At 39.3% G+C, this 23,261-nt stretch overlaps 1 protein-coding gene across 1 annotated transcript; it reads left to right on the top strand.

Moving 5' to 3' along the window:
- Positions 1-392: 392 nt before the first annotated feature.
- Positions 393-1,911, top strand: LOC109464682 (gastrin-releasing peptide receptor-like). Its single transcript, XM_019761722.1, has one exon. It carries the CDS (start codon positions 619-621, stop codon positions 1,906-1,908), a length of 1,290 nt encoding a protein of 429 aa, XP_019617281.1. The 5' UTR covers positions 393-618; the 3' UTR covers positions 1,909-1,911.
- Positions 1,912-23,261: the final 21,350 nt, after the last annotated feature.

The following is a 23,261-nucleotide window of genomic DNA, read 5'->3' on the forward strand; positions in this document are numbered from 1 at the left end:
ATGTAGCTTTTGTGGGCTATGTAAATGGTAAAAGGTTGGTAAAGTTGGTGTTACTGTTAAGTGTATTTCTTTCAATCTCGTCAAGAGTCCATTGAAAAAAGAAATGCTCTAACTTCTTCTTCCACCGAGCGCATATTCGTTGGGCAACTTACATATAGCGGATCGACAGTTAATAATAAAGGTAACACAGTAGGCTAACAGTAGCTTCAAAGCCGATGTACCAGACGTATGGCACGGCCAGCACCAGACAAAGTGTTCTCCCTGTTAATAACAGCTTTACTGACGTGCTCTATTTGGGCTTCAATTGAGAATACTCCTCATTGATTTTCCTTCCCGATACAGAGACTGAGAGCTTTTTAGAGCATCATCCTTCTAAACGTTTCCTGATTGACTGTAGTTGAGATGATGACGGTCGGACTAATCCAGAATTCGGTAACATCAAAATGCGTTTTGTGTTGCAGCTAATTCGTTGGTGAATCGACAGACACTACTGAAGCTTTTATCGGCTTAGCCTGCCCGAGAGACTACCGGTGAAGAACTGACGCGAGGTAAGCCCTCCAAGTTTTTATCGCCCACAAAAAATCAGCAGCCCAGGCGTTTCGTGTTGCCGTGCGCTTCATGAAGATAAGAGGAATGGTGAGCAGTTCTGTCCTGAACTCACTCCCAGACTCGATTGATTCAGACGGCTTTGCGGAAGAGGCAGGGCTAGCGGCGTGGTACACCGGTGATGAGTACGGTAATCGCACTAATCTGACACGGGAGACTTTTCAGTGGCCCACCATGGGGCCCGATAGCAACGACGATGCAGTCGGCCAACCGCCGGAGTGGGCTCTGGTTATCGTGGCGGTGATCTTCTCCATCATTGCCCTGACTGGGATCCTCGGCAACGGGACGGTCATTCGCATCGTGTGGTCCAACAAAACCATGAGAAACGTCCCGAACATTTTCATCGCAAGTCTGGCCCTGGCGGACTTGTTGGTTCTGGTCAGCTGCGTGCCCATCACCGTGGCCAACTACTTACTTCCGGACTATGTTTTCGGCGACATCATGTGTAAACTGATGCCCTTCATCCAGTTCACGTCCATCGGGGTGTCCATCTTCACGCTGACGGCCATGAGTTACGACCGGTACCGAGCCATCGTCAAGCCCATGAGTCTCCAGGCTAACCACACGCTCAGACGTACCAACATCCTGGCCGTTTCCATCTGGATAGGCAGCATGTGTCTGGCCGTTCCGGACGTTGTCTTCTCCAAAGTCATCACAAGATTTAACGCCACCAGCCATAACGAAACGTCTGTTTTCTACATGCGCTCCTGTGTGCCGTTCCCGATGGAGTACACACCGACGTACCCCCAAGCGAACGCGCTGGTACAGTTTACCTTGATGTACTGTATTCCTCTCATCACTATTGGAGTCTTCTACGTCCTGATCGCCCGTCATCTCATCCTGTCGGCTCGGAACATGCCCTGTAAGAACATGTCCACGGTTCGACAACTAGAGGCACGCAAGAACGTCGCCAAGACCGTGCTGATCCTCGTGGCCATCTTCGCCCTGTGCTGGCTGCCCGTGCACATCGTCAACCTGTGGCGTTGGTTTCCCTGGGGGGACTCTCCTCTCCCGCCCCCGCCCCTGGTGCAGTTCGCCGGGATGGTGGTGTCCCAGGGACTCATGTACTCCAACTCCTGCGTCAACCCCTTCGCGCTCTTCCTCCTGAGCAAGAGTTTCCGCACCCTCTTCAAACGGTACCTGCTGTGCTGCTGCACCACCGAGGCAGAGCGCAAGAGGCAGCTGGAGGAGAACGCGATGAGGACGCTGAGATATACGGCCCTCCGTCGGACCGTCACCACCACCAACAACACGGGCATGACACGAGCTGACACGTGCATGTCAACCATGACAGTCCTCTAGACATCGGCCGACTCTCGCGAGGCAAACTTCTCGCGAGACTTTCAACAAACCTCTCGCGAGACTTTCAACAAACTTCTCGCGAGACTTTCAACGAACTTCTCGCGAGACCTTCAACAAACTTCTCGCGAGACTTTCAACAAACTTCTCGCGAGACTTTCGACAAACTTTTCGCGAGACTTTCAACAAACTTCTCGCGAGATGAGAGACAATCGTGAACGTTCCTCCAAAGGTCTTTATGAGCAATGGTTACAAATTTGAGGCTTGATCTTTCGACAGATCAGACGCACATGAACACATGGTCGTCAAGTACGGCAACTAAATGAGAATTGATGTTGCATCTTAGAAGAACAGTTTCCTAAAGATCTCACATTAACCATCTGATAATTCAGATTGTACTAATATATCATTCAAAGCATTGGAAGTCGAATGGATGACATAAACAATGCAGTGATTTCGATCAATAAAGCTAATGAATTTCAATTGGCACTAGGAATAATCAGTAACGCATGTGTGCACAGTTACTTTGGATTCTATTGTGGTGGATCTGCCAAGAGTTACAAACAAAAGTTCGAGACATCTATGAAAATCATTCAAAACTCTACACAAATTGAGTAAGATTCGTTTTAGTAACTAAAGCAAAAAGAGCAAATCTTAAGCTGTAAACCAATAATTTATGAAAATATGACATTTACAGTACAAAGCATTTGTACTAACTTACTACATTTCAAGTACAACACCTTTAGTAAACAGAGAATACATTTCGGTCACAAATCGATTAAGTGTTTATCAAAATTAGCGTGGTATAATTTGGCACCACGGTTCATTTCCTGGAATCTACATTTTCAAATTGATGGACCGGCTATTGATTAGACCAGGAGGAAATTGAAATGTGCGTAGGAATAATTGCATGAAGTGATTAAAGCCACAACGCATCTTTTTATTAGTAGTAAAACCAAACAAAACAACTGACTCATCTTTAGATTAGCCAAAGAGATTTGTGCAAAATATAGAGTTGTTGTTATATATATATATATAATCTAGACTACAGCACAAAATATCTAGTTGGTCGTAAAAAAATTAAGTAATAATGTGAGTGACCCAACATGGTCAACATACACCATGAGATTTGATATCAAAGAAACTGTCGATTCGTGGCTAATATTCTGGCACACTTTTTGTGTAGTATCTATTTTTCTAGATGGTTATGAAATTAATAGATACAATGGATGTTTTCCTCACATAGATTAGACATACGTTTGCCGTAATGGCTTATACCTACTGCTCTGCTACATGAAAAAAATCTTAAATGAGTGTAGCAAAACTCAATGATTATGTCTGTTATTAGGAATTAGACAAAATGATATCAAGGACCAACACAGTTTACCAATACACTGTAGAATCGCTTAGCGATCCAAAGTCTGTAAAGTATTAATTTGCTGGTTACTTTATGACTTTGAACAAGATTGAAAAAAATATGATAGTGTTAAGCCTAAGCCAATACCTTTAGGATGACAAAAGTGAGAAAAGAATAGAACGACAGAAGCTATTTCAGATTTCAATTATTATTGTTATTATTAGTCTTTATTATTGGTAGTGTTTCAACTAATGTTTTCTGTTACCGATGATATCAATTTGTTTATTTCTTTGAATCGTTAAGTCTTTGTTTTATTTTTATTTATTAGTTTGTATTACTTTATTATCTCATTGTTAATATTTGTTATAATTATCATTGTTATAATTATTTTGTTACAATTATTATTATTGTTATTCTGTTATTATATCTTGTTAAGTCCTATTTATCTTAATTTGACCAGGGTGTTTAAAAGGACACCCCTGTATTCCCTTGGCCTTTTAGACGTAATATGTAATGAAGTTGAAATTAATAAAAGAAGAGAATAACTTTCAAGATGCGTATGATAAAAAAATATGTATATTAACTGTTCGACTGTGTAGTGATTGTGCCATAACTGCCTACATGTACCATGGTATAAATATGTGCAATGCACGGTATTCTGGTGATGAGCGATGTTGTGCAATATTGTTTATACAATCTAAACAACAGTATAAGATTCGATAATAAGTAAGATGTGTTTGTCTAGTTTTTGTGATGACAAACTGTAAAGACAGTCGTACAAACTGTAAAGATAGTCGTACGAATGGTTAAAATAGTACACGAGCTGTAAAGATAGTCGTATGAACTGTAAAAATAGTCGTACAAACAGTAAAGATAGTCGTATGAACTGTAAAAATAGTCGTACAAACAGTAAAGATTGTCGTATACGTTAGTTGTGCTTCATGTTGAGATATATTTCACCCTAGCTTATCAAATCTGTGTTCCAAAAGGTCGACAAGATATGTGAAAAGAAAGGCAACATATCAGTAATAACTTGTATTTAAAAATGATATTTTGTTGTCTAGTACTTGAATGTATGTAGGAGAAAGTGTAAAAACAACCATGTGTATCAATATGTAACAGATATACATGTCTGTGTACACTAGACTTCCATATCATATATATACAAGATTGCCCATATATTTAAGCCTGTAATCTCTGTAGCGTTTGTTAATATCTATATTATTTCAAACAAACATAATCTACATTAGTACATTAGGATCCAGGGAACTCAAAAGGGACTGTACTATATTGGACCATCGTTATCACTTTTTTCCCCTCTAAACTTAAATTTCTGCTTTAAAATTATATTAGTCTGACGCAATATAGGCATGCTTATTCTATGTAGTACACTACTATGTACATCATTCAATGGTTTAAATAGCGTAGAAGATGGAAGCTGTATTTTTCTGGAAGGTTTGATGTAAACATGTAAGTATTGAAATGTAAACATTGAAAGTATTATTCGATTACAAAGATAAACAGATGTGTTTTCGTCCTGAATCCATCCTTACTCACAAGACGTTATAGTTTAGAGATAGGAAAGTAGTCCTGTCTAGTTCTTAAAGGCATCCAATGCGATTTCAGGGCAGAAAACTGGAAATATTCTGAATAAGGCGATCTTTGTGATATTGACATACTGCTTCACATTAGCACATTTGAGTTTCATACTTGGGGCTTTTAAAACTGCAGAAACAAGCCCCAAGATGAGTCTTTTATTTTCAGGCTGGTACCCTAAAAATCAGCCCAGGTCCGTCCAGTAACAATTTTCCGTCAGAATTTTTGGAATTTTTTCCCCATAAGGGTCAATATACATTGGGACAGTGTGGTTTCAACTCAGTATGGTGATAAATGACTAAAATATTGGCTTTGAAAAATCGGGGTTCCTAGCACATAAAACTGCATTGGATGCCTTTAATATCTGTTCATGGGAATCCACAGATGCCCCACATGAGAAGTGAGCTGTCACTCCACACAATCGATTTCACGAAGGTGTCTTCGGCAGAATTGGCTTTTTCATGCATTCTCAATGGGGGCTATATGAATAATTAAAGCAGAAAATTAGGGGCAGTACAAGATCAATTCGTCACAAGACGACAGTCGTTAATTGATTAACTGACTGTGATGGAATCAGCCTCATTAGACGGGGTTTAAATTATAGGATGCATGAAATGATTATCAGCCGGATCAATGAAATCATATAGCATCAGAAATATACCCTTAACTAGAAAGGTAACATTTGCAAAGCAAAATGTATAATGTTTACCTTTACATATGGTCTGCTCTGTTAAATCTTCCTCACTCTTCTCAAAATTCTTACTCAAACACATTCATATATATGGTGACATGAGTCTAAATCCCTCCTGCTATAAAATTGCAACATGATGTAACCCAACACTAGCTACACATGTACCATGGTGACAGACGTCTGGTTCAGGTCATTGACCTTATTTATTAGTAGAAGAAGAGGAAGATGAAACAGTGCAAAAACAATACGTTTTCCTTCTGCAAAGGTAAATATATAAACACCTGAGTAATCTAGACGTCAACGAAGATGCTCTGTCTGGTCAGAACGGTTATCATCAATTGAGTGAAAACTGTGATCATTGAAAATATGACCAGATGCACAACAGGTATAGACGTCAATTTTGGTACATTTGTTCGGCAATGTATGTTATATCAAAGTAATATTAATTGAAGTAAACGAGGACAGGAAACCTATTTTAAGAGCTCATGCCTATGAACAGAAACCTCACAGTGAAGTAACATTGCTGTATTTTATGCTAAAACAACCAACAACTTCAATATGATTGTTGAAAATGTGACCAGACGTACAACAGGTATAGACGTCAATTGGAATATTTGTTTGGCAATTTCATTCCAAAATGTACTATAGTAAACGAGGACCAAAACGATTTTAAAGAGCTCATTTCACAGAGACGTCACAGTGAAGTAACAGCGTGCTACTTTAAAACTGCATTTTAATCTGGAACAACCAATCATTATGGCGTTCTACTTTAGGTAGGCCCCAGATTCAGTCGGGTAGCTGCAACGTTACATGTAAGCCGTAAAATGTTTAATTAATTAAAAGTAAATTATATATGAAGGAAATCATCTATCTCTTTTCTTAGACCTATTCAAGAAAAACGTCAATAACATTGTTGATGTCCCACTGTTGTTCCCTGCGTGATCCCGCACGTACATTTCTATTGGCCCTCAGAGGTTCGTACTTTATTGCTACGGACAACAGCTTCCATCAAGCTGCTGGTGATTGTGTCTGGGGCAATGTCCTGTGTCAGAAATTCTGCATTTTATACCTGCATAGATATTGCAGTAGACAGAGAAAAGAATAGCTGACGTATGTGGCACATTGCATTTTTCTTATCACGTGGACGTTCTTAAAATGCCGAGTTTCCCTAAATATTCCTAAATGGTTGTTCAAGCCCACACAAATATGGCAGCTAAAACTGTTTGCAAACTTAGGCAACAGCAAGTAATTTTTATGGATGACATCAGCGCGCGTATTAATTTTCGCCTGATTTTGGAAAGAAAGCAAGAAATTTTGTTTCCTTCTGACAGTGGTCACCATGCCGAAAATGGGCAAAGATGTCTGTTGCCATGTTGGAAGGTGAATGACAGAAAACTATGAAGAGAGGAGACAAGACAAGGCTCTGATTTAATGTTTTGTTTCTTACTTTGTTCAGTGATATGTGATGGTGGCTGTGTATATGTGATGTCCCCACTGATTCAAAACCATTTGTACAATGATTGAGTCAAAATTTTAAAATGTTGGAACCTTGTTTTTTCGGCCTGCCTTGTTTTTTTTCGCCCGCTCGCATTAGATTTGGAGTCTGAGGAGGATGCCATCCATAAAATTGACTTGCTGTGGCCTTAGGTATAGTTCTGGTTGAAATACAAGTTTAACCCTCAACAGAACACCTTCCCAGACTGATTAATCTATACACCTGGGGTCCGCGCGGACCCCAGAACAGTTTTTTGCTAAATTTTATAAATTATCAACATGCTACCAGCTCAATTGTTTTGCAAACTGATGTGGGAACCTCTGTGTCCACATTACATACAAAAATCATACATTTTGAACTTTTTCTATTTTTTGGTGAAGAAAAGAAGATAAGAAGAAATACCCGATTTTTAAACCCATTTCAGACTTAAGGGGCTTTTGAGGCCCAACTTTGATCTCAAATAGCGGCTAAACGGCTTGCGCTAGAAGTATCAAATTTGGAGACCTTTCTTAAAATGTCTCTGGAAAAAAGTTCATATAAGTTTTATACTAGTAAGTTGATGTTTTTTTGTGTTGCCATGGCAACGGGTTTCTAGCAGGCAATTTTTTTAAAAATAGAAGTAATTTTGGTTTAAACATAAAAATTTTCGGAGTTTTATATTAAATTACACTTCTTTTCAGACATTAATAACATCTTATATAATTAAACATAAGTTAAATCATTTAATATGCATAGAATATGCTAATTTGATGACGTCATTGGTCAAAATCCAATATGGCGGACTATATTATTGGCTCTGACGTCATATGACGTCATAATTACACCAAAGTTATTAAAATTTAATTCTTTTACTACACCTTTCTCTGAAAACTTTGTAGACATACGATGAGTGCATAAAAACATATAAAAACGGAAATAAGGTAATGTATAAGAACGCCAGTGTATCCATTATGATCGAAAGCCGGCTGGGGTCCGCGCGGACCCCAAAAGAAAATCAGATATAATTTTTTTTATAAATGATAGAAACGGAGTTTTCTGCACTGTATTGAGAGACAACTTTGTGGGTGACAATTACCTCAAATTTCAGAAAAAAATCTTTAGAAACAAAAAAGATATTATAGAATATATAGTGCTGGGGTCCGCGCGGACCCCAGGTGTACTGTTTAGGGTTAATATGGAAGACTACCCTTGCCCCTTATGTAGTGAACAGCTCATCAGGCAGGTAAGTTTTTGGGTGTCAAGCTGTATCTTTTATATTGGTTTAGGATTTAAAAATTCACAAAATCTTCCAAGACCAACACAATCGGTCGGTAATGAATTGTCATCGTGTAAATCAATCTAATGCTTGCATGATTTTTAGAGATAATTTTTGGTCAAATATGGTACCGGTATATGGTACGGTAGATGATGGTGATGGTACCGGTATAATTATCACCTTTATACCTTTATAACATGAATGTAATCTTCACATACTTCACGAAAACCTTCGTGCATCTAGCCTCTACCAAGCACCGCGGATCGCTGGAAAAATAGTAGAAATTGGCCAAAATAAAGGAATCCAATCCGTGGGTCGCGAATTGGATCTTCTCTGGCCGGCTACCTCCCCTGGTATATTATTCCTTTATTTCGGCCGATTTCTACTATTTTTCCAGCGATCCGCGGTGTCTGGTAGAGGCTATCGTGTATCGTCAATTGCAAGTGGAGACAAAACGCAATTTCATTTTGTGACTATTGACTGTAAAAGCCTTGTTTTATTTACATGGGTGTTGGTCACAAAGTTGAAGGGTCTGGCAATATGCCTGAGGCATCTGTGCCCATGTATCGGTCACTACACTTCACCTCATATTACAATAAAACATTATTGACTGATGTTCACACCATAGGCGACCCAGCGACCGCACACATCATCGAGAAAGATACCACATTCTCATGTGTTATAATAATCGATATCTAATATTAAAAATGAGCCGATGTACCTGAGCTGGTGTGTTGACGATATTTGTATGATAAGTTTTGATAAACGAGTTTAAAAACTTTCCATCACGATATGAAAAATTGCTAAACACATACCATAAATCAACAGTATAGATCAGGCCGAAATATCGGTAAATTAAATGATCTATAACGAAAAAAATGAGAAATTTGTCAATCACTTTAAAGATCTAACCGACAAGAATTATTACTAGTCAGTAGCCTAAGGGTGATATTATAAACACACGGTCTCATGGTCACTTCAACACTGTCAGTGACCAAACTTGGCAAAATAGTAAGTTAATCCTAAAGCAATGGTTACAACACCGGTGCAATGGCCAAGTGGGCAGAGTGCTCGCCTTGCATTCGGTATCTCGTGAGTTCGATCCCCGGCCGAGTCATACCAAAGACTTTAAAACTGGTACATACTGCTTTCTCTGCTTAGCGCTCAGCATTTGGGAAAGAGTATGGGAGTTAAACACACACCACTATCAGTTGACTGTCCCCTACTGTAGTGATTGCTGTGTGTGGCCTAGGGCTAATAAACGGAGATGGGCGCCGCCCTATGCGTCACGCGGGAAGGCCCTTTAAGTAACTTTGATGGATACAAACGATGAGTTGCAAATGTTATTTCAGAAACCATCCTTGCGTTACTTGAATCCCACCACCTTGAAATATGTGTTTTAAGAAAACACTTCAATTTGCTGGGAGACGTACTCCTAACATTTATTTTAAAAACATTGACTTAATAAATCAATCTGGTCTACATTAGGCAACGTTGTGTAACTCACAGCACTATCCACTGTCTGCTACAATGAAGTAATGACATGATGTACACCAGTCTTTTGTGCGGCTGAGAACCTTCCCTGTCGGCCAGATCTGATTTTAGTCTGCAAAGTGTTCTCCTCGGAACGGTAGAGCCGCAAAACCACTCTAATGTCTTCCCCGCGGAGATGCAACAAAAACGACCAAAGCGCCGACCATCCAGGCGATGCGATCATCCGGGACATCTGCTGACCTCATCCGGGACCTTTGGTAACCTCATCCGGGACCTTTTGTAACCCCTTCCTTTCAGGGGAGGTTAATGCGGTTCTGCATGGGGTGCAGGGAGTGTTGTTTGCTCTACGGATTGGCAATCCAAACATGTAATGGGTCGGGGGCTGAGAGCATTAAGGGATCTAATTTCATTGGGTTGTGAAGACGTTTTTGGGCTAATGCACACTACATGACGTCCTGTCAGTGATCTAGCACCTTTATATTATGTGCTTTTCAAGGAACGTGTTATTTTATGCTAATTATCTAGCTTCCCTATATGTCTTACCACAATTCTTTTTCTAGATTTACTCTTTTTTTTAACGTAGTCTTGATTTTGCCTTGTCAGATAAAATATTTTATTTAATTATGTTAGTTATTCTTGGTTCAGTACTATGTAGTAATTACAGTTTTGCTAATAACCATAGTAAAGGAATCTTTTGTTTTATATACATGTAATATCAAGACTGATCGTGCCGTCTTGGTTTTTAAGTAGCTTATTGTTTTCCATGTACCTGTTTGTGTATTTGTATATTATTTCTTTTTACAATTTTATTTTTATTCTGATAAAATTAATGGGGAAAACAGCGTTTGAATGCCATTTCAGGTGTCTGTATATTGGTAAATCATCTTCAAATTATACTTTTTTTTCATTTTCACAGACACGCTACTGTAAATTATGTCCTATATTTTATAGGTGTATCAGGACCACCTGTGGATTATATCACTTCAAAGCAGACACTTTAACGGCACACTTTAGGTTTTCCGCAAAATGGTCTCAGTGCGCACGATGTGAGGAAAAGCACTCAATCTGACCTATGGGGGCCTGCCTGGAATATACATATTTAGGAAGAAAATCCTTGCGGTGCAACACGTACAATTGGAAAGAGTACAACAAAGGAGCAGGCGCTTGAATTCAATTTGGGACAAAACAAATTTTACTGGATATTTACCATGTAAATTCGTGCTTTGTTGTCCTGTATTTGTCCTGCTGCAATTACAGTCATTTTCAACATCCCACAGAAGAACATTCCTACCGGCCACTGTAAAGCTCTGGAACTCCCTCCCACTGGACATTGTTACTTTAAAGGACAGAAACAATTTTAAGACATGTGTTAACCGCCACATCAGTGGTATTAGACAGCGCCCTTGAGACAGCTAAGCTGGGACTAGGCATTCCATAGAAAAAATGTATTGTCTTATGTGTCGGCAGTCAAATCTAAAACTTGAGTGTGCCGTCACAATGTTTTGTCAATAAATGTTGCAATAAAAAAAAAACAGAGCTCTCGAGTAGCAGGCGTTCGAATTCAATTTGGGACAAAAGACATGATATAATGTGATCATCTTCAGACCTTTTTTTAGGATTTTCAATATGGATATACTAAACCTTTAATTTTTGTGTTTCATGACCGGAACCGCTTTCCCAAGTAGAACATTTGCCTTTTCTTGATAAATAACTGCAATCTTCTTCTTGTTCATTATCCCTGAACTGGGGTGTTTTTTGCACAAAGAGACTCCTTGGCCACTTGTGTCATTACCATTCCTACCGTAGGGGTTAATACACCCTGACCGAATGGTCCTGAGTAGAACCAGAAGCTTCTGAATCGATTGCTTCAATCTTCTGCCGGCTGATCCTAACCCCAAGCTGTTGTCGACGCTCATCAACCATTTTATTGGCCCCCAGGCACCAAACACTTAAACCTGGATAGCGACTCGAGGTTATGGAAATGTTGCGGAACCCACCTACCAGTAACTATCGGATTATACAGAAAAACGAAGAAGAAGAACATTGCAAATAGTTGCAAGCAAATGAACCTTGTCTGGGCAGCCAACTTGAACTCCTCTTTCCAATGATATCCCCTTTTTAGACTTTTACTATTCATTCAGCCTGCAAAGGAAACTGGTGGAGGCTACAATTTATTGCACGACAATTGTATATGGTACAATGCATGGCATTGACTATTGAACATAGTACAAAAGTATTAAGTATATAGTGTATTTATAGAATAAAATGACGCTCAACATCCTAGGTACTAAAACAACAAAACAGTCTTTTATATATTTCAGCATTGTGGGTGTTATTGCATTCGAAGATATGTGAAAATCTGTTTGTAGCTTCGAGTCTGTTGAAATATATCTGTTGTACTTGCTTCGATAGATGCAAATAGCTTATTATGGAAACCATCATATCTAGAGCATTAACATGACAAAGTAAAATTCATCTCCAATTTTCTTGGACAAAATGAGCAGAAGCTTTGGTCTGAATGCCACATATGGCGAGGATCAGTAGAGATCTACCCCTATTTGGTTGAGGAAAATTCCATTGCTGTAAAAGTTATCGAAGACGATATTCTCATCAATGATGCAATGCCATCCCTACCACAGATATATCTGCCTCATCATCGCAAAGCCTTAGATGTTGACCTCGCAGACCTTTAGCCGTAGGAGGTGAAATTCATTGCTATATATGCCAATAACCGCAGGAATGAAAGCCATGTCCGCAACGTATCTCTTCCGATAAGATACAATTTGTTGAACTCAGAACTCATTGAAGGCCTGACCTACAGGAAGCGTATGCCATTATAAGTTCATTTCGATAGTTGAATCAGATAGTGGGTACCGGAGAATAGTCTGCGTCATTCAATCATCTAGCATCCCGTGGATGTTTTTTTGATAGTCTTGATCATTACCATAGCAGTGATGCGGAAAGAAAAATCGATGAAATTTTGCCGAAAGGTGGTACACCGTATTTGTTTCTGGTTGATGAATATCTGTCTGCCGCTTGCACCAAGCTGTGTCCTTGGATTTTTGTAGGTCACAAAAAGGAATGTTCCAGTAACTGATTTGGTCAACAGATTGCCATTAACAAAGCGTATAGGGTTCAAGATGAGACGTAAAAAGCAATGTTTTTAGAGTGAGCAGTTCAAGAGACTCAAGACTCAAGAATATCATATATTGATCTTTCGCAGCGAACAACAAAACACTGAATTGCGAATCAATGTGCAATTAAACGAGCCGCTAGGGGGTCCAAAATCTAATCATTTTGAGGTCTCATCAAGACCTACCAAGCATCAAGACAGTCCATTTAAGCCTTCTCAAGTTATCGTGCCCACAGACAGACGGACGGACACACACACACACACACGCATACACGAACGCCTCTGAAAACATAACCTTCTTGGCGAAGGTAAAAACACAAAAGCATACACTATTGCCATATACAATTAAAATACAGAACTTTAAAAAGGATACATAAATTGTGATATTGCACCAGTACTTTTTATTTTATTTTACTTTTATTTATTTGCACATACATAATATAAACAAAGTTTACCGCGATGGTTAAAAACGACATGTAAAGTACGTGCATTATTCCAAGTAGCAATGCTCTAAGAGTAAGCAGTACTGATAGAGCATTGGTCTATATGAAGCTTATCTCACGATATGTTGGTGTAAAACTGTTTTATGTTGTTGAGTGAGTTTTCTCTTTCAAAATGGACTGCACCGCCATATGCCGTAACCTCGTGTGCAACATTGATTTTCACTTAAGCCGCACCGTCTTTGTATTGGACATCTCCTTTAACGACCGGTCGAGTCCTTTTGATCTTTCCTTCCGCCGGTGGAGAGTTGATTGGTTTCTTCGTCTGCAATGAAGATGGACACGACTGTAAACATTGCAATGGTCTGGTTTGTGACTCTGACCCTCGTAAACAAACGTACAACTATCGGAGAAAGTTTGGAAACTTCTTGGAAGACTTTTTTTTATTGCAAAGTTTAACGATAAGACATGGTGACGGCACACTCAAGTTTTAAACTTATTTTCATGCCGCCACCAACGCAGAAGACAATAGATAAAACACAGCTGTGCAGATAGAGCAAGCAAAGCACAAAACTACGTAAATGTACGTTGATAAATGAACAATTAAAAAATGCTCAATGACCTCTAATGCTTTAAAGCATACTTTCTAACTTTATTGTACAATCAAACTTGCAGTCCTTATCGGGACTGAATTATATTCATTTTGCAGTTACTGTGATACATTTATAAACACCGTGAAAATCTTTAAAATCTGTCGAAATAAACAGCAATAAAGAACGTTTACTTAGAGTTTTGTGGGCATTACATAGATGAGAGTGTTCTTGGGATGAACGATGTTTTTTTATCTATTTGTTTTTCTAATTGCTGGTTTCAGACTCAAACGGCATACCTTACTACTGGGCAAATAAACATTGTATATCTGAATGTATTGAGCAGAAACACGATCAATACTGTACGGTCTCATTCCACCCACCGACAGATTCTGCTCATTCAGCCTGAACGTGCAGCTATCTCCTCATCTCTCCACTGCCTACACGCACAGGGAATAAAAAAAATGATAAAACCCTTCCGTACTTTTGAAAGATGCCCCATAGGATACGTGTATTAACCTAGGCATCAAGCAAGGATCATAGTATGAGATTAGGCAGGGATATTGGGAGTTATGTGTTGGAAATAATAGGCTTTCCTGGGCATTTCACTTGAGGATTGTCCTTGACCAAGAGTTAACCAGTGATGACTCCAACAGTACATGCTCACCTGTGCATATAGTTAAAGGCATCCAATGCAGTTTTTAGGGCTTGGAAACCAGATTTTTTAAAGTCCATATTCTAGTCACTTAAATGATTAAAAAGTTGAAAATACACTGTCCCAATGTATATCAACATTCTTGGACAGGGCTCGAAATACTGAGTGCAGTACACCTAAATTTGGAGCTATGCACCCAGTTATTTTCTTTGGGTGCACCAGTGCACCCAATTATTTTCGTAGGTTTACGTATGTAAAGATTTCATTGTATGGTACTGTAGTATACAGCATATTGCTAAGTGTCAGAAAAATAACACAATGACTGTTCTGTACTTTTCTTTAGATTGAAATGAAACCTAATGAGTTTTTGCTGACATTCTACTTACTTTATCTTATATGGTACACCCAAAAATATTTGTGCACACAATTTTTTAGGTTGGATGCACCAGTGCACCTATTCTCAAAACTGAATTTCTAGCCCTGATGGAGCAAACATGCCCCAAATTCTGACGAAAAACGGTTACTGGAAGGACCCGGATTGATTTTTAGGGTACCATCCAGAAAATAAAGGACTCATCTTGGGGCTTGTTTCTGCAGTTTTAAATGTGCCAATGTGGGATAGTTTGTGTCAATATCATACAAATTGCCTTATTCAGAATATTTCCAATTTTGCCGCCCTGATGCCTTTAACTCAGTTGCCGTTAGGTTTGAAAAGTAATGTGTTTATATATACGGGTAAGTCTGAGATTATGATAGAATACCGATGCTAACTGATAACATTCCCAGAGTAAGACGGATAAGCTACCGGGATCTAATTGTGGCCCTTCGGGACATCTTGACGTACATAGAATATTTCTTCATTTGGTGGTTAGGCCATGTTGATTTGATTATATGGATGACATCCTCTGGGAACCCCAAAACTGATGCGAGCGTGCGAATAAAAAAAAGTTTAGCCAAAAAAAGAGTTGCTTTCATTATGAAATCTACGTGGTCATGAAGGTTGAACAAATGACACAGAGTATGGTTTGGCGAATAATCTAGTCAAAAATTCATTTCTTTACATTTTCGTCTTTTTCGTTTGATTTTGGCATTCTACGACATCGTTATCGTTTTCCAATGTTATTTTTTACAACTCGCGGTATATATTTGCTCATTTTGCAACTGTTTTCTACGATTTACAGTATGGTTGAAAACTTTTTTTTTGAAACGGCTGAAAATTCATGCGCGCGTGGATGTCATCCATATAATCAAAATCAATATGGCCTTATTTCGATGCAGGCTGTATATGCAGAAAACGACTTTCTTGTACCTTTATTGTTTTGTTTATTGTTTTTTCAATGAGGGTAGATTGTTTGCGCCAGAAATTACTACGCTATTGACAACATTCTTCCTCATTGAAATGATTGAAAGGATTTCCCTGTTTTATAATGGAGAAGAATTGTGTGTCTTATACATTTCATAGCGACAAATTTACCGTGCCGTTTGAGCTTCCATCCCAACTGTTTATACTATAAGCTTCCGCCACAAAATTTTTTCATTCACTTCTCGCACTGATTTATATCAAACTACTGTAACTAAATTGCCATCAACCCATTTGCAAAAAACATTTCTGAGTAAACCAGCACAGAAGTCAGGGAGCCATCGCTGAAGCGCCTTTGGGAAAGCCATGCACGTTATCAGGTATGTGATGATTGATGGCACAACTTAAAGTATTTCAATCAATTTACACTGACTGCGGATTTAGATACATCAACAATAGCCCGGCAGATTTCCCTTGTCGTGTGGCTGGGCGCGGCAGGGTTCTGATATGTAATGATAAACGGAATAATAATTGTCTGTGCTTCATTTCGGATGACCTGAAAGTAAGGCAACGTCTTAAGAACCCAATGCAATTTCAGCGAAGTAAAACTGGATTTTAAGTAAGGTGAATCAACCCTATCTCATTGCATAATGATACCTTTGAGGCAAAAACGGTTGCTTGGTTTGTGTCGCAGACTGGTTATTTCTATTTATTAGTGGTCTAAAGGGACGCCTCGCGTAACATCTTTTTTTAGCTATTTCAAAAGCTTCAAGTATGAAATAATGACAGCAAATATCAGTATCAGATATATTTCCTCATCCAAAATATTTTTTTAATTGAATAGGATGCCTTTAAGATAGGAAGTCTGGGACCCCTGTCTGGCAACAGTCAAGGAACACAAATGAATGGTTACTTAGGTTATATTACACATGTGGACTATGTGCCGAGACTGGAGAAAGTGAAGCTTTAGTACACAATAGGCAAATGGATACAAAACATGTCCAAGTACAAGCACATAGGAAACTGGGACAGTCTATATACGAGTATAACTTAGTGACCATAAGAAAGCCACTAAGCAGCATTAAGACCATTGCAATATCCTTAGACTACCCCTCTTAATACTCTTCTATTTTCACAAAACAATCATGTTTAACGTAGAGACAAGATGTAAAAAAACGACATGTGACTGAAAATATGTTTATTTTGCAGTGTTTAGATCTAGGATGGGTTTCTAGTTCCACTTAGCACTTAGTTGTTTTTTTTTTATTTAGCAGTAAACTTCTCAGAAATCTTCTCCTATAAGTGGATGATGGAAAGAACTTGTCGGCAGAACTGGCGCACATTTCCTCTGAACGGAAGTACATTCTCCTGTGGGAGACCAGAACAACTTTGCAAACAACTTTTCGGTCGATATGACGTCACCTATGACGTCACCTATGACGTCAGTGTGTAATCCCTTTCAGACAACCCGAGGCTTAGACTAACGCCCACCTAGTTTGGTGTTCCGGTTCCAGCGGCGAACTTCTATATCGATTGCTCCCACACAGATTAAAGTATGTCTTCGTCAGCATATTTGTTTCAATTTGTGTCTCAAGAGGTGCCAAGGAGTAGCGTAGAGCCCCTGTCACACATTCAGAACCTAACAAACCCCAAGCAAGCAGTCGGCTTAAGTTTAATTGGAAGCAGTCTGAACAGATTTGGATACGACGATCTTTCTATACGAAACAAATCAATTTTTTACAAACCTTTAATTGGAGTACAGTTTGACTGACAACTACGCCTTGCTGACTTGCTTCCAACCACCAGCCAACCGGTCCCCAACCACGGCCCATCCTCCCGAATGTTCTATACTGTCTGGCCATCCGCGCGCACCGAACACCAGCCCCCGACCATGAGTGGGGGAGTTCAGCAGTACTAGTGTTCAGAGGCCATATTCGGCAATATGTGTAACAGAGGTCGTGAGACAAGGGTGGATAAAAAGCCAAGTAGAAATATCTGATATCTCGCTTTTGACAACTAGAATGTTAGGGTATTTAGTATATAATCCTTAAAAAAACTGCTGAAAGAAATAACAACTTTTCTAGACTTTTCATCTTCTTTATACGCAGTCCCACGTGGTATTTTTCCTAACTTCTAAGAAATTCCCGAAGCCCATGTCAGGTATGTAATTGCCTCTACATTTCCCAACAGACAAATTCAACCAGTGTCTCTCTATCTTAATCCCTACGTCAATCACTTGATTACTACACTACAAATTGACTTTCTCGGACAATGTCCAACTTTCTTGCCATCAGTACTGTCTCAGGGCTTCTTAACGTGATTTCTACTTTCCATCAGGGATTCTCAATGTCTTTTCAAGCCCGGATATGTGCTTCTATTTCCACCTCATTCTTACCTCATCATGTCTAACCTTTGCGACCCTTGGCTAAATCGAGGAAGCGGGGAACCTCTGATGGGTAACCCGGTATTTCTTTGTTGCTACGTTACAGTTGTCGGTCTCAAAGAATGCCGGACCATTAAAGGCATTCAGTGCAGTTTTTAGGGCTTGTAAACCCGAATTTTCAAAGTCAATATTCTATTCACTAATCTACATACTGAGTTGAAACCGCACCTTCCAAATGTATATTGACCCTCATGGAGCAAAAATACCCAAAATTCTGACAGAAAATTCTTACTGGAAGGGCCCTTGTCTGACTTTTTGGGTACCACCCAGAATATAAAGAACTCACCTTGGGGTTTGTTTCTGCAGTTTTAAAAGCTCAAAGTATGAAATACTGACTCAAATGTGCCAATGTGAGGCAGTATGTGTCAATATAACAATGATTACCTTATTTATAATATTTCCAGTCTTGCTGCCCTGAAATCGCATTGGATCCCTTTAACTATTGTCTTGGGTCATTTAACACATATACTCGGGGGTGGAGACAAAGTATGCGTGGGAAGAAGAAAGTATGCCGGTGAATGACGCCAATGTGAGGACAAAATACCCTTGGTAGAACGCCCACAGAAACTGTGTCATGCCGTCAATTTTCCACTAATGTCGTCATTAATGTGCTGGCGTCATACGTTTGTTTCCCGTGCGTACTGAGAAAATGGTCATGTCAGTATTCATGTATTCTGAAGGGTGTTCAGCGAGTCCATGGAAGTATGTACCAGGCCAACTTTGCGGAAGTCCTCGAAGAAACTTAGGATTTACATCATGGAAGGAAATTAATCTGTGTTGGTAGTTATCATTATTATTAGTATATAAATTAAACACTGGGCACACACATGGATCAAATTTGATCCTTGAGTAGACTTTCACATGTGTTGGAATAAAGTTTAGCATTGTACTAGGATTTAGGTAATACTACATAGGCCAAAACATCTGGTGGGTTCAGCTTTTGAATGAGTTATTTGCATTCGGATTTGTTACCAAAAGGCACGTAACCAACTATGATTTTACGACATATATAGACACTGAGATGGTAGGTAAACAGACAGACGGACACCCAGACACACCAAAAACGAGTACCTTCATTTTTCATTGAGGTAATAAGCTAATGCCAAAAGCTCTGCTTGAACAGTAACATACTAGAAACTAGGAAGTAAATACGTCGTGGTACAAGGTATTATGAGGACAAAAATAAGTGCATTACAGGTTGTAGGTAATGGTATTATTTGTAGCAAGGACGTCCTTGTCTGTAGTAACAGTCTCATTAAGATGTATGAGCACGTTCTTGACTTGACTACTTACAAGCGGCGATACAACTGTTTAGGACAATCCTTTGGGAACTGAGATGTTTAAAACAAACTTTAATTCCTTCCTCTACACACAGAATGACCGCCCTAAGGAGGTGGCCTACTTTGTGCACTTTCCTGTCTTAGCCTTTCAATGTTTTCAATTAGTGTTGTTTACTCCTGAGAAAGAGGGCTAAAAGTCCTTCTAACTGGAGACTAAACATAGCACTTTGTTCGTGGCAAGGACGTTTTGCCGCTAATACTGAAGTTAGGCTGATTGGATTACGGTATTTGGCCAATCACTACCCTTACAAATGATCGGCGCCGAGTGTCCTGGACATTGCGACTTTGTCATGCACGGACTGAAACAATTTAGCAAGTCTAGAATGTTATCTTTTCAACCTCAATCAGCACAGCTTCCGACGTACATTGTAGGTAAACTCAATATACCATAAAGTAGTCTAGTAGTATTAGATAATGGAAACAATCACATGAGACAAATTACTACTTACACACAATGAAACGTTGCCGAGTTGGTAAAGAATAATGTCAGCACAAACTTAAACTGGCAACCTTTTAGCAACGTTGGTGAAATATACAGTGTAAGGCCACATCAAGTAATATTATGGATGACGTCCTCTGGAGACCCTGAATCTAACGCGAGAGCGAAAAAAACAACAAAAAGTGCCGAAAAATTGAGAGTTCTAGATTTGAAATATACCACACACGACGAATGTTAAGACAAGAATTGAATGAGATAGCACAGAGTAAAAACCAACATGTCTTTAGATCGTTATGAAATCAGCAATAAACTGGAATTAGTAGAAAGGCCGACATTTGCTTGGGAGCAAATACAGCATATTTCAGTCCATTTCCCTCACACGCAAAAGTGGACTATTCCAAACTTACCCCAGTGCAAAACTGGAAGATTCTCAAATAAATACATCATACAGTAACTATGTAATTGAGGACAAAAATGCAAGAACTTAAATCAGTGGTACAGCAGCTGTCTTCTTGTTCCGTGTCCTGTGCTCATATTTCGCGTTACAGGTTTAACATTATACTTAAGATTTGTCGCCATGTGGTGACTCTTTGGTCATAGTTACAGGAAGCAGAATTTCTTGTTATTTTCTAGGAACAGGCCAAAATCAATGCGCGCGTCATCCATAAATTTACTTGTTGTGGCCTAACTAACCAATGCACTTCAAAGCTGGACGTACGAAATATCTGATAATTATCTTACAAACGATTAATGGTCCTGTTTTGTCTCCTGTAGTTGTAAATTAATTGGCCACAGACTATCATCGATGCGAGTGACGATTAATTGTTAGGCCACACCAATGTGATTTGCTGGTTCTCGGATTTTCTCAGAAAAAAATATGAAGCGACATGGCGAAAAAAAAAACAGTTCTAAGCATCCTATTATAGTCCCAAATTGTACGATAGGAGCCATGAAGTCAACGCAAAAAGCTGGGTCAAGATTTAAACAATGAATTTTGAACTTTTAATCAAATGACTGCATTGATAGATATGGAAAACTGTAGCAAGTAGGAAGAAATGGACTTTCCTTAACTGCTGGGGGTAAAATATACATACATTTTGATGTAGTTGATTCAGAAGCAGAATTTTTTTTTTTGCAAATCAGGAAAAAACGAAGAGGCGATCCGAGAACCAACAAATTGAATTGGGGTGGCCTAACTTTCGAAGGAAGAACATTAGCTACCGTGCCGGTGTGACTGAGATGATTTGTTTTAATTTACTGGTCGTTTTTTCCCTCGTTCATTACCGTGATTGTGTTACACAGCTACAGTCTGATGAACAGAGTGCCTTTTTGTTTACATAAATGAAGAGAAAACTATCAAATATACAGAATGATTCATTGTAGGAAACTGTGGTGCGTGACGAGTGATCATTACATGTAGCTACATGTAGACACACACACACACACGCCGAATTCGAAAACATAATGTTTTTGGAGAAGAAAATAAATATTCAAGACACATTCTTAAACACACGTACACACACAAACACACAGACAGAGACAGACATAGACACACACACACACACACACACACACACACACACACACGCACAAACACACAAACACAGTCACACAAACATACACACACATGCACACACACACGCACACACATGCATACACACACATGCATACACATACATGCACACATACACATACACACACATGCACACACACACACACACATACACACACACACACACAAACACACACACAGGCACAAGCACACACTACATGGAAATAAAGCATCATTCATTCATTCATTCATTCATTCATTCATTCATTCATTCATTCATTCACAGAGAGATAGAAAGGGGGAGAGAGAAAGAAAGAGAGAAAGAAAGAGAGAAAGAAAGAAAGAGAGAGAGGGGGAGAGAGATACAAACTCAAAATAAAACAGTCTCAACATTATTTAGCCTGTTTAAAGTTACCGGTAGTTTTAGTTCCCACAAAAAAAATGAAGACAAACGTCCGGCAGGCCAGGGGGAGATAGATGGAAGACTGTAGGCCAGATTTCCGTTCTAGATTTGATTCCAATGAGCTTCAATTGGAGCAGCGTGATTGCACTCTCAATGTGAGACCAGCGGTCAGGGATTTGTTCCCATTACCCAGTGCATGTATTTATAGCTAAAGACTTCTGAAAAATCACCGTCGCGTTAGCTTATATCTGGGGCATTTTCTGAGCGTTCCTTAAAGACCGCTTGTGCCAACAAGAATTCGGAGATCTCAAACCTCCATAAAATATATGAGTTTTTGTAAATGTTTTTACACAGTACACTACACTACAGTACAGAACAAAATAACACAGGTTTTTGTCCTGAAATAGGTCAGACTGTTAACTCAGTACTTGTAGCCTTTTCCAGAGAACCTCATCAATCAAACCGGGTAGGCGCGCTGCCTGACCACACGTGTTTTGCGTTTAGAGGAAGCCTTTGACAGCTGGTGTTTTGGTGCATAACCGGCACATCTGTTTCCCTCAAAATACAAAAGTTCTGCTGCAGTACCAAGGTCAGCCACCAGGAGGCCCATAATTGACCTTGACCGTTGGCTTCATAAGACGTACCAGAATATCAAATATCATCACAATCCATAAAGGCGTTCTGAAGTTATGCTGTCTACAAATGTGCGGAAACACACACACACACACACACACACACACACACACACACACACACACACACACACACACACACAGACAGACGCGCCAAAAACAATGCCTCCATTTTTTAATGATGGTAAAAACTAGGTCTCCTAGTTGAGTGAGTCTATCGGGAAAGCTTGCAGAGGTTGAGAAATGGCCACTTAGACCGAATACGGGAACATCGGAGCCTAGACGGAAATACAGCGACTGCTGGGGCTACATTGGGTCAAACTGTTCCAGGAAGTTATCAATCTTATACAGTCTAATACCCGATCCGTGCAGGAATATACGTCTTATGGGAGGAGGGCTATTGCACAGTTTTATCATCGTTTAAACTGGCTTGGATGGAGAAAAAGTTACAGAAAGCTCCAGCTTTTAGTGTCGTTTTATGATTTATATTTGCAGAGGTTTCATGAAAAATTGACCTTACAGAAAATGACGATAACAGGTC

The sequence above is a fragment of the Branchiostoma belcheri genome, unplaced genomic scaffold, assembly GCF_001625305.1.
Source record: "Branchiostoma belcheri isolate BF01 breed outbred unplaced genomic scaffold, Haploidv18h27 scaffold14, whole genome shotgun sequence".
Classification (NCBI taxonomy): domain Eukaryota; kingdom Metazoa; phylum Chordata; class Leptocardii; order Amphioxiformes; family Branchiostomatidae; genus Branchiostoma; species Branchiostoma belcheri.

Coding starts and splice junctions, on each gene's coding strand:
- LOC109464682 (XM_019761722.1), top strand. CDS start 619: ATGAAGATAAGAGGAATGGTGAGCAGTTCTGTCCTGAACTCACTCCCA.